Genomic DNA, 13372 nt, shown 5'->3' with positions numbered 1-13372 from the left:
AAGAAGGTGGATGTGCAGGAGAGACCTTTGCAGTTTGGTCTTGAGCAGGCCCTAAAGTCAATCCAGGGTGGTGCCTGCAGTGGCTTTTAGGATGACCTGTACTTGGGCCTGTCCTGTGGCCGTGGAGGGAAGAAGGACTGGGGAATGGTCTCTGCCTGACCATTGCATGTGCTCATCTCCCTGCAGAAACGTGTCAAGTCCTAACAGCCAGCATTCCAAAGGGCATTCTGCACATTTCTAACTAAACCTATAAGAAAATACTTCAAGGGGAAACGTTTCAGGGAGGGGTACATTGCAAGGTTGGGATTGGCAGATACACACCACATTATACAAAATTGATTAAGTAACACAGAGCTACTGTGGAGCAGAGGCAAGTCTACCCAACACTCTGTGATGGCCTATAGGGGAGAAGAATCTGAAAAAGAATGGCTATGTGTATACGTATAACTGATCCCCTTTGCTGTACACCTGAAGCCAACTCAACAGTATAAGTCAACTACATTCCAATAACATTTAAAAAAAGAAAATACTTATGTATGATTGAATGAGAGTCTTCACGTTTTTACTAGGAAATATTCTAGTGTGATTTGACTCTTTCTATAGAATCTAAAAGGAGTGAGTAACCCCTAGTCATGCTTTAATTATGTGTCAGCTTCCTGTGTCAAATATAATGAAGATGTGTCACATCTGGGATTCATCTAGCTCCTGTGACCTGTCACTGTCTCCCTTCAGGGTAAATAATTTGCCACATACCATTAGGCCAAAAGTTTCCTGAGATGTCTCTGCTATTACAAGTGTTTGCACCACCTCCCCAGAGAAATCAACAATTTCAGCCCACTGCTACTTCCATTAGAATGATTTAAGAAAGATGAATAGTTAATCATATCTTTAAATGTTGTAGAAGGTCTGGCTTTCAAAGTTGCAGTTTGTTTCTGTATGCAGCTTTTGGAAGTACTTGCTTATGTGCTCAAATTGCCCACTGACCTTTTTTTCCTATTCATCAGTACACTGCATAGACAACACGCATTAGCTTGAAGAAGGTAAATTCTTATTTGCAATAAAATTATCAATATAAAGAGATGAAAATAATTTTCCACACAGCATTCTGTTTGACACAACTGAAAGGCAATACAACTTTTGCAAAAGAAATAAATTAAAGCTATGAATGTGCACATTATCTCCTCTGTGAAAAGTATTTGACCGAAAAATGATGTTATCATCTGAAGGGCTCCTCTGGATTTATGAATTAGACGTCAGTGTTTTTCTACACGTCTTTCTTCGTCCCCCCTCCCCCATTCCCTTTATATCAAGTGGATGATTTTAGCTTTTTCATACAAATTTAAATGACTGCTACAACTTACTGAGTTATCACAGCACTCCAACTTTAACTTGTTGGTTTATAGATGACTTTAGCAGAAAAGAGTTGCCAAATTAAAACTTTCAAAGCACTCTGTTCTGATCGCAACAGAAAACCTCGGCGTTCCCATTGTGGTTCAGCAGGTTATAAACCCGGCTTGTGTCTATGAGGATGCGGGTTCGATCCCTGGCCTTGATCAGTGGGTTAAGGGTCTGGCATTGCTGTGAGCTGTGGTGTAGGTCGCAGACTCCACTCAGATCTGGCATTGCTGTGGCTTTGGTGTAGGCTGGCAGCCGCGGCTCCGATTCAATCCCTTGCCTGGGAACTTTCATGTGCCGCAGGTGTGGGCCTAAAAAACAAAACAAAACAAAAAATTTTGCTGAAATATTCATTCTGAATTTAGAAAAACACTTATATTTTCTTATATTAACTATATTATATGATGTGATGTTATATAGAGACACACATATACATCATATGTTTTATATGACAGATAATTAGGTACTCAAAGGACTGTGCCTAACTATAACATACACTTGGGTTGTCAGGGAAAGCTGTGCATTATTATTAGAATTAAAATTTCAAACTAGCATGTAAGATAAAATGTAAATAAATAAAATAAATACCATGTCAAGATAAAACAGGTCTGATTGGAACAAAAAATAAAACCCATTAAATCGGCCCAGATCCCTCATCATATACTTTCTAGATGAAACTGGTGGTCCCCTCTTCCAGTGTGTCAGCAGGCAGGACGGTACCAGTCCTTTAACACTAGTCCCGACCCAAAGCAATGACAATTCTGTGATGCAGCCGTGTTCATAGCTACATATGGGAGAGGAGGAATGAGACAAATGTGAAACAGGACTTGAAAGCCCAAAGCAATACATTATTCAGTCTAACCAATTCAATATTTTTTCAATGATAGCAAATATCAGGTTTTACATAACATTAGGCATATCTGAAAAATTTTTTAAAGATTTGAAAAGTGGATAGGTATGAACTTTTACATTTCTAAAATAATTTTTTTACTAGTTTTTATTTTCCTCATTCCATAACAATTTTATATATATATGTATATGCATATATGTGTGTGTGTGTGTATATATATATATATATATATATTTTTTTTTTTTTTTTTTTTTTGCTTTTAGGGCTGTACTTGCCACATATGGAGGTTCCCAGGCTAAGGGTCAAATCTGAGCTGTAGCTGCAGGCCTACACCACAACCTCAGCAATGCAGGATCCTAGCTGAGTCTGTGACCTACATCCACAGCTCACGGCAACGCCAGATCCTTAATCCACTGAGCAAGACCAGGGATTGAACTTGCGTCCTCATGGATGCTAGTTTGATTTGTGAACCACTGAGCCATGATGGGCAACTCCAACAATTAAATATTTATGGGCTGGCTTTATTTTTTTTTTTTTCCTAGCTTAGAAATGCAAGTAGCAGCAACTTTATAAAACTATACAGCTGTTTGAAAGACACAGAAATGGGTGGAAATAGAGAACTGCTTCCCAGTTAACTTAATCGTTTTCACATGTACAAGTTTATATCAAATACAGACAAAAATTACAGAAAAAAAATCAACAAAAGCCCTTCAATCGTTTTGGAAAAACTGTGCTAAATTCCTATAATAAGTTTTTAAAAGTATCCGAGGAACACATTTAAAATGGAACCCACTGTTAATTTCCATGTTCGAATCCTGAGTCACCCATTTGAAATGTTGGCATGTGAAAATGAAACATCTTTCAGAAAATGCATGCAACGGAATCTAATAAGTAAAGACACATACTGTGCTTTTGCCCACATAAAAAAAAAGTGTGTTTTATCTTAGTAATCTGATTTAATGCAAAAAGCGTTCATGAAAAGAAAGGCATTTTCTTGTTAAAAAGTAATATTCTTTCATGAAACCAAATGGATCTCATAATGTGTTAAAAACACTAAAACTGTACAAAATATTCCAAAACCTGAAAATCCTTAGGAAAAAAGATCTAGTCTGTAATTTTTTACAAGAGCCATACTCACGCATTTTAAAGAATTCACTCTAGAAGTCCATTCAGTTATCAATGAGGGAACATAGGACTACTGGGAGAAATCACTGAAGTTTTAATAAGTACCTGAGTAGGACTCACGGTTCATTTCATGTTCATTTCATGCAGGGTAAGGAGAGATGCTGGCTCTTCCACATATTTTCCTGGATCAGCTTTCATTATAATATTTTATGGTTTTAAACCGTTTTAAAATGTGCTCAAGGGCATTTCCCAGCTACTTTCAGAAGCTAGTTAAGGAGAAGAAAAGCCTCCCAGATTGAGAGGTCCCAGCCAAGAATACTTGCAAAGATTTCTTCAGGGTTCTTCTCAGCCCTCATCTTTCACCCTAAAGGCTTTGACTCCAGAATGGACGACTGTCCAAAGGCCACCAGCAACAGGCTGAAACTGGCTGGGATAACTTTTCTCAGTCTGAACCAGTGTGTTTTGCTTTCTGAGATTCTTAGGAACCAAACACACTGAATTAGCCCACATCTTCTAGAAAACGGGGGCAAATCTCCAACGCTCCCATAGGTGTTGATTTTTTGGTGAATACACCCCAAGGCAACCCAATATGACAGACCTCTGACCCAAGAAGATCTACAGCTTGAGAAGCAAAGCAGCATTTTCTTGAGCTGTGCTACAGCCAAGTTCCATTTCCCAGTCCCTTCAGGTGACCTGGCCAGATTCAGAAGGAACATTCTCAGAAGCTTGTTCTCCTACAGCACAGGTAAAGGAACTTCTGCTCTTCCTGATAAGATAGTGGCCACAAAAATATAGCTGAGGACACAAACTCTATTTTTTTTTTTTTCTTTTTACGGCCGCATCTGTGGCATACGGAAGCTCCAGGGCTGAATCACAGATGCAGCCGAGGTCTACACCACAGCCACAGCAACACTAGATTTGAGCTGCATCTGTAAACCATGATGCAGCTTGCAGCAGTGCCGGATCCTTAACCCTCTGACAGGGCCAGGAGTAGAACCTGCATCCTCATAGACACTAGTCAGTTTCTTAGCCCACTGAGCCACAACGGGAACTCCCACAAACTTTATTTTTATAATGTTTACCTCCTGATTTGTACGTGCGATGTTACAAAACTGACATGTTTTTAGCATAGGAAACAGTAATTTAACCTAAGCTTGATGATTTAAAAAAAAGGGAGGCGGGCAATATGTACGTCTGAAAAGTAGTATCCGTAAGAATAAGCACATGCAAGCATCAGGGTATTTATTTATTTTTATTTTTTATTTGATTTTTTTGTTTGTCTTTTTTAGGGCCTCACCCATGGCATATGGAAGTTCCCAGGCTAGGGATTGAATTGGAACTGCAGCTGCTGGCCTACACCACAGCCACAGCAACACTGGATCTGAGCTGTGTCTGCAAACTACACTGCAGCTCACAGCAACACTGGATCCTAAACCCACTGAGGCCAGGGATTGCACCTGAGTCCTCATGGATACTAGTGGGAACTTCATCAGACTATTTTATTGTAAGTTTTATTATAAGTTTTCGGTTTGGTTCATGTTCATTTTATGGCCCAAGAATCTAAGAGATCTCCAAGATTTCCTTTGTCAGGAGTTTTCTCAAGTGTTTTTATGCTTCTCATCTCACCTGGAGTCTGTAGTTGGGAGAAAGAGCCTTCATGTGATAAATGGCAAAAGGTTGGCATCGTGTCAGAAAGACTATTTTTTTCTTTTGAAAGACTGACTCCTGGCCCTTCAAATGTGATGCACAGACCCACAGCATCAGCGCCTTCTTGGAGCTTTTTCTAGTGTAGTCTCAGACATTCCCACTGTGTCTCAGCAGGTTCAAGACCCGATGTTGTCTCTGAGGATGCTGGTTCGATCCTTGACCTCGCTCAGTGGGTTAAGGAGCTGGCACTGCCACAGGCTGTGGGGTGGGTCGCAGATATGGCTCAGATACAGTTGCCAAGGCTGTAAACCACAGATGCAGCTCCAATTTGATGCCTAGCCTGGAAATTTCCATATGCCACAGATGTGACTGTGAAAGAAAAGAAAAAAGAAGTAGTCTCAGGCCCGCCAGAAGCTACAGGTTCACAGGATTCCGCAGGTGATCTGAGTCCCCACAAGAGGATGAGAAGCACTTACTCACCAGGCCACAGATGCTGTAGATTCTGGAATCTGGCAGGTTTTGTTTTCCAGATTGATAATCACTGGCTGCAGGAGAAGCTGGGCTTCCACAGTAACAACTGGCCTTGCTCTGCAGGGAGGGGACACAGGGTGTTCAGGAGCCACATAAGTGGCACGCAGAAGGCCACTCTGCTTCGAGAGGCCGCCGCCAACACCCCTAGCATTGGTGCCATGAAGTTCCCTCACTGTGGGAACAGGTGGGCTCCAAACTCACCTACCCACCTCCGAACACATCTGGCAGCTCATGAGGACAAAATAGGGCCGCTGGAGGCCCCTCTGGCAAAGCCACATTCACAGACCTGCTGTGTTTCTGGAGTGGCTCATAGTATTTTGACGGCCTTACTGTAAAAATGCTTGTCTGAGATCTGCTACTCACTCTAGCTTCGCATCTGAATACGAGGAAGCATGTCATCCTACAGCTCCTTACCTCGCATCATTAAGTACCTGAGTTCTGCTCCTTGGCTCACCATCTTGATGGGTGATTTTTAAATTCTGATGGATAATTTTCCAGCCAAGCTCTGCATACTAAGCTAATAAACATACAAGGGTAGCTTGACAGATTCATTCTCAGCTTCACGCCGAGCAATGGTTCCCCATCCTGACTGCACAAGAGAAGCACCCAAGGAGTTTTACAACAGAAACTGTGGCCAGGTCCACCAGAGACCGAGTCAATCAGATCCCCCTGGGTCTCAGGGCCAGGCCCTGGCATGTTGCACAAACCCTCCAGGTGATTCTATTGTGCAGCCAAGTTTGAGGAGAGGAACTAATAAAAACTCCATCCCAACCACCCAGATGAGGATAACCAGACAAGAAAGTAAGTCACTGGGAGAGGGAATGGGGCAATTTTTAAAGCGTGGTTCCAAGAAGGGGAGGTGGGAGCCAAAGGACCAGATGACAACATGAGATGATGCCATGTTGCTTAAGTTTTCCTCTGAAAAGAGGGAGGCCTGGGCCTTGAGGCAGCGTGTTGTGTAGGGCGCTGCTTTAAATAATTGCATGTTGCTGCAAATGGCATTATGTCATTCTTTTTTATGGCTGAGTAGTATTCCATTGTGTATAAATAAAAAAAAAACAAAAAACAATTGCATGATTATCGTAATGGCGCCCAATGGGATTTTCCCCTAAACCCCTTTGTGCTATTTATCTGTGCTCTGTAACATGATTTTCTCTTCAATACTGTGTTAGCTGTAGCCCTTGGAAGGGCAGATGATGAGAGAGGATTAGACACCCAAGACATTTATTAGGGTAAATACTTGTAAGAAAAAAAAAGGAGGGAGGGTGGTGCTGGGAGCATGACGGAGGTCTGATCTCTGTGAAGGGATGAGGGAAAAAAAGGGGTTGGAAAGAAGCTCCAGCCAGGGCACGGGGGAATCCCTGAGCCAAAGCTGCTTATCAGAGGAGCTCCAGGTGGGACTGTGTTTGTATCCCTGTTGTATGGAGGAATCAGCTGGGAGAAGCTCATGGAAAATAGAGCCTTGTTGCAAATATAGATTCAGGTCATAGAGGCTGGACCATGAGTCAGTTTCACACCGTCAACTCTGAGTGGTGCAACTTCATGGCTCCACAAACACAGCCTCATCCTTCAGGCACTTTGACAGTTTCAGTCACCTGATTCTCTATACCTGGAAGTGGAGAGTGGCTGGTACTGCTTCTATCAGTCCTCCTCAGAGTATGTCTTAGGACTGACGAAGAAGAAAAATCTTACCTACTTGAGGAATCCCTCTGGGAGATGACCTAGGTTAGTCATATATGCCCAGAGCGCCTGGATTGGCTCTCTGCCTTTTGTCTTGATAGCCTGATCTAATGTCTTACATTCCTATAAAACTTTTTTGAAGGAGAAAAAAGAATCTGAAATTTTTGCGCACATCTGTCTACCAGTTACTTACTATTCTGTGTACTTTACATGCAAATTCCCACTCAATTCCTTTTCAAAAAAATAACCTTATAAAGTAAATATTATGCCCATTTTATAGATGAAAAATCTGAGGCTAGCCCAAGATTACAAATTGGGGAGTGTGTGGAATGGCCAGGTTTTTGAATCTAGATCTGCCACATCTGTACGGTTGTTTAATACTTGGTTATGGAGGCTACCAATGCTTGGTATTTTCTATCCCCTTAGTGCCCACACTTGATTATAGAGGCCAGGATACATAGTAACATTTTCCCCACCCTGCATTCCTTCTCTATAAGCACATTATAGAGATAATTTAAAGGTAGTAACTTCTAAAAAGTGTGTCAGTTTATACGATCTGCTGAAAGTCATATCTCATTTAACATTATGTTAGTTGAGGCTGGAAGTGTGGCCATGAAGGATGAGAGTAAAAAGACAGAGGGATGAAAGAAAGGGACAGATACTTGTGAGGAAATATTCTTCCAAACATTAAAAAGAGCCTCTAAATATTCTCCAAAATAAATACTTGGGAGTATACTCTTTAAGACAGAACTAACAACAAAAGGTAAATACATTTGTAACAATTAGAAGAACATATCCATCAATGAAGGAAAAAAGAAAATATGGTATATATATACAAAAGAATATTACTCAACCATGAAAAAGGAAATATTGTCATTTGTGACATCATGGAAGGATCTTGAGAGCATTATGCCAAGTGGAAAAAGTCAGACAGAAAAAGACAAATACCATATGATCTCACTTATGTGCAGAATCTAATCTAAAACAAATAAAACCCCAAAACCAAAATAAGAACATATACATATAGAGAACAGATTGGTGGTTGCCAGACATGGGGTGGTGGAAATGGGTGAAAGTCGTCAAAAGTACAAACTTCTAATTATAATATAAATAAGTTTGGGGGATATAATATGCAATATAGTGGCCATAGTTAATAATACTGTGTTGTATATTTGAAAGTTGAAAGTTATTGAGAGGGAAGATGTTAAAAGTTCTCCTCCCATGCAGAATAATTGTAACTATGTGTGGTGATAGATGCTATTAACCTGACTTATTGTGGTGAGCATTTTGCAATATACACAAGTATTGAACCACTATGTTGTGCACCTGAAACTAATATAATATTATGTGTCAAAAAAAGAATATTTGAGTACCACCAACCACATACCTGTAAACAGCTACTTTTCCTGTTCCAAATGCTCCCACAATTAAATCTAAAAAAGACAAAACACATGCACAAATTTTACAGAGATGATCTAAACTCATAATCACAAATGGCACACAGAGCATTCTGAAAAAAAAATGCTGATTACAGAGTGAGAGTCATAACAAGAAGTGCACACCTTTCTTAAGACATTTTGCAAAGGATATTAGAACTTCACTCGAAATCACTATGACTCATAAATCAATAGATCTCAAACCTTTTTGGACTCAGGCCAGATTTCTAAAAATGCTTAAGATACTCATTGTAATATCCTTTCTCCTATCCTTCAGACTCAAAGCACACATCTTAAATCAAATGGGAAAAAGCATGCGTTCAGTGCCCACTGTGTACCAGGCTGATATCATATATTGCTTTATTGTCTCCCTACCAGCAATAACCCTATGAAGCCAGTATTTTACCAATTATGTGGGACATTTCAGCTGTCATCTTGACACAACTATTTGCTCTTTACAAATAGTGTGGATGATGAGTATGGTTTTGGCAGAGTGACTAGTAGTCTATGAAATAACTGACACATGATTACTGGCACCCATTACTCGTGGTTTTGCTTCTTCGGTTTTAGTTATCCATGGTCAATCTCGGTCCAAAAATATTAAGTGGAAAGTTCTAGAAATAAACAACTCATAAATTTTAAATTGCATACCATACAGAGCAGTGTGATGAAATCTCATGCCATCCTATTCTGTCCCACCTGGGATGTGAATCACTTCTTGGTCCAGTGTGTCCTGCCTGTAGTCAATTTGTAGGCATGTTGCAGTGCTTGTTCAAGAGACCCCTAGTTATACTTAATTACGGCTCCAAAGTGCAAGAGCAGTGATGCCTAGCAATTAAGAGATGCTAAAGAGCGGCTGTAAGGTGCATCATTGAAGTGAAAAGGTGGACATTCTTCACTTAATAAGGAAAGAAAAATATTGTATGCTGAAGTCACTATGATCTACAGTAAGAACAAATCTATCTGTGAAATTGTAAAGAAGGCAAAAGAGATCCCTGCTAGTTTTGCTGTTGCACTTCAAACTACAAAAGTTAGAGCCACAGGGTGGGAGAAGTGCTTCATTAAGAGGGAAAAGGCATTAAATTTGTGCAATAAATTATATTCTGAGAGAGAGAAAAACCACATTCACATAACTTGTGTTATAGTACATGGTTATCGTTGTTCTATTTTATTATTAGTTGTTAATCTCTTATTGTGCCTAATTTATAAGTTCAACTTTATGTAGAGGAGAAAACATAGTGTATAAAATATATACTTTCCGAGGTTCCGGGCATCCACTGAGGGTCTTGGAACACAGGACCCCATGGATAAGGAAGGAAACTACTCTTTAATAATATTAAATAACAACAACAGTGGTAATAATAAACAGCACATACTGAACACTTAATCTAGGCCAGGAATTATTTTATTTATTTATTTATTTATTTATTTATTTATTTATTTGTCTTTTTGCTATTTCTTGGGCCGCTCTCGCGGCATATGGAGGTTCCCAGGCTAGGGGTCTAATCGGAGCTGCAGCCACTGGCCTACGCCAGAGCCACAGCAACGCGGGATCCGAGCCGCGTCTGCAACCTGCACCACAGCTCACGGCAACGCCGGATCGTTAACCCACTGAGCAAGTGCAGGGACGGAACCCGCAACCTCATGGTTCCTAGTCGGATTCGTTAACCACTGCGCCATGACGGGAACTCCAGGAATTATTTTAATGGATTTGCTTGCACTGACTCCTAACAGGAAGTTAAGAAGTCTGTATTATTAGTGCAGTTTTGCAGATCAGTAATGGGAGGTTTAAGGAGGCTAACCTAATCATTCACCAAAGTTCACAAAAGTAGGTAAGAGGTGGAGCTGAGCTGCAGTGGTGCTGGGCAACGGCACAATCTTAGACTATTTGAGGGGTTAGGGTTACAATTGCCTCAGTGATGGGCTAAGACATAGGCAGAACCCTCTGTTTCTCTTAGTCTCATTTATGATGGTTTTCTTTCTTGGTGGTGCAATCAAACAAAAATGTATATGACCATGGCTGTATCTGCAGAGTGCATTTAGATGGAGAGATGGGAAAGCTGGACTCAGTAGAAATAACGGCCACAGACGAAGACTTAAAATAGCTGAAGCTCTCATTGGTGAATTCTGGTAGAACAGAAGTGAAATTGAAGGAAAAAAAAAAGAGGGGGGTAACTTCTTTAGCCATGCCATATGGAAAACCGATCAAGGAATTACATTGGATTAATGGAGCTTGTACAGGAAAATGATTTGTTGCCACGTGATCTTGGCATTCTCCTTTTCAGAACAAAGGAACTGGTCAGACTGCAAGAAACTCTGATTCTTCTCTCGGGGCTTCTCTTGGCTGGGCCAGGGCAGGCTGGAAGCACCCTGGGCCACTGCCCTAGCATGTGATGGATGGGAACTGGATGGATAACTAGGGACAATAGCTAGCATGGCTTCTTTCTTAGGGTGAATCTGAGGCATACACTCTTCTGTCTCCCAGATTTCACCAGCTAGACAGAGCCTGGTGGCCCACCCTGTCAGCCTCTTAATAATCTTTCCACATCTCTCTTCACTACTCCCTTAGCAATGGTTTTTTTTTGAGGGTTATTTTTCAAAGAAATGTCTTGTTTTTTAATTCTTGCCTTAAAGTCTGCTCTAAAAGAACCCAACCTAAGATACCATAATTCTTGCTAAAATGTTATTCTTTTTTTAAAATGGACTTGAGTATCTTCAGGAATAAAATCACCATCAAAACCTCTTTTGTTACCTAGAAGAAACCTAAGTGGATATCAGCAGATGAATGGATAAAGAAAATGTGGTGTGTATAAACAGTGGAATACTACTCAGCCATAAAAAAGAATGAAATATTTCCATTTACAGCAACATGGATGGACCTAAAGATTGTACTGAGTCAGGCATGGAAAGACAAATATCATATGATATCACTTATACGTGGAATCTAAAAAAAAGTTAAATGAATTTTTATTCAAAACAGAAAGGACTCACAAACACAGAAAACAAAATGTGTGGTTACCAGGAAAAGGGATGGGGGAGGGATAAACTAGGAATATGAGATTAACAGAGATCATTATATATAAAATAGATAGACAACAAGGATTTAATGTATAGCACAGGGAACCACATTCAGCATGTTGTAAGAACCCATAGTGGACAAGAATCAGAAAAAAAACATGTATATATATATAACTGAATCACTTTGCTATACACCTGAAACTAGCGCAATGTAAATCAACTATACTTGAAGTCAAAAATCTCATTTTACAGATAAAGAATCAGATTCAGATAACAGGCTCAGGATTGGAGTCCAAAGCTCCATATGTTTAAAAAAGTTTATTTTGTTGATATATACTAGGCCCATTCATGTTGCTACAAATGGCATTATTCATTCTTTTTTATGGCTATGTAGTATTCCGTTGTATACATGAACCACATCTTTATCTGTCAGTGGATATTTAGTTTGTTTCTATGTCTTGGTTATTCTTTTTTTTTTTTTTTTTTTTTTTTGTCTTTTTGCCTTTTCTAGGGCCGCTCCCGTGGCATATGGAGGTTCCCAGGCTAGGGGTCCAATCAGAGCTGTAGCCACCAGCCTATGCCACAGCCAGAGCAATGTGGGATCCGAGCCACGTCTGCAACCTACACCACAGCTCACAGCAATGCCGGATCCTTAACTCACTGAGCAAGGCCAGGGATTGAACCTGCAACCTCATGTTTCCTAGTCGGATTTGTTAACCACTGAGCCATGACGGGAACTCCTATCTTGGTTATTCTGAATACTGCTGCTATGAACATATGGGTGCACATATCTGTTTGAGTTACAGTTTTGTTCAGATACATGCCCAGGAGTGGGATTGCTGCATCATATGGCAACTCTAGTTTTAGTTTTTTGGGGAACCTCCATACTGCTTTCCATAGTGGCTACACCAATTTACATTCCCATCAACAGTATAAGAGGGTTTCCTTTTCTCCACACTCTCTAGCATTTAGTATTTGTAGATTTTTTAACGATGGCCATTGTGACTAGTGTGAAGTGGGACCTCAATATAGTTTTGTTTTTGTTCTTTAAGGGCCACACCTGTGGCATAAGGAAGTTCCAGGCTAAGGGTTGAATTGGAGCTGCAGCTGGCAGCCTACACCACAGCCACAGCCATACCAGATCTGAGCCACATCTGTGACCTACACCACAGCTCACTGCAATGCTGGATCCTTAACCCACTGAGCAAGGCCAGGGATTGAAGCCACATCCTCATCAATACTAGTTGGGTTCATTAACACTGAGCCATGACGGGAACTCTTTACTGTAGTTTTGATTTCAAAGCTCCATATTTTAACTGGTGTTCGTGCTAATGTTTAATAAGGCAAAGGAAGGTCATCCAAGGAGCTATGACTGTGAGATTAAGGAACAAAGTAATGGGCTACGACTTGGCCATCTATGGTTCTCAGAATAAAATATTCTTTTCCAAGGGTTCAAATATTTGAAGTCAGGCAGAGCCAAAGTTTCTAAGGCTACCAATTTATTATTATTTTTTTCTATTTCAGCTTCACCTGCAGCATATGGACATTCCTGGGCCACGGAGCAAACCCGAGCCAGAGCTGTGACCTACTCCACAACTGCAGCAATGCTAGGTCCTTAACCCACCATGACACAGGGGGAACTCCTCTACCAATTTTTAAAATCCTATCAGAATTTCAACTTTTAAAGCTA

The 13372-nt window shown here is 40.5% G+C and overlaps 1 protein-coding gene across 2 annotated transcripts in view; it reads right to left on the bottom strand.

Annotated features, from left to right (window-relative positions):
• The window catches only part of ITGA8 (integrin subunit alpha 8), a 171516-nt gene that overhangs the window by 70384 nt on the left and 87760 nt on the right, over positions 1-13372 (bottom strand). For both annotated transcript variants that reach the window (XR_014817944.1, XM_021064834.2), the window contains exons 14-15: positions 8616-8661; positions 5498-5605 (exon numbers count right to left, since the gene is read on the bottom strand). Coding sequence is in view for 1 of the 2 variants with exons in the window: in XM_021064834.2 (XP_020920493.2) it covers positions 5498-5605; positions 8616-8661 (154 nt within the window). In the remaining variant the exon portion in view is untranslated. The remainder of the gene's footprint in view (positions 1-5497; positions 5606-8615; positions 8662-13372) is intronic.

This window comes from Sus scrofa, chromosome 10 (assembly GCF_054392235.1).
Source record: "Sus scrofa isolate SSC_HxYL_T2T_F1_AM1 chromosome 10, Sscrofa_HxYL_maternal_Yorkshire_Landrace_v2.0, whole genome shotgun sequence".
Taxonomy (NCBI): Eukaryota; Metazoa; Chordata; class Mammalia; order Artiodactyla; family Suidae; genus Sus; species Sus scrofa.
Note: the sequence above shows the minus strand (reverse complement) of the source record. Positions and strands in the feature narration are given on the sequence as shown.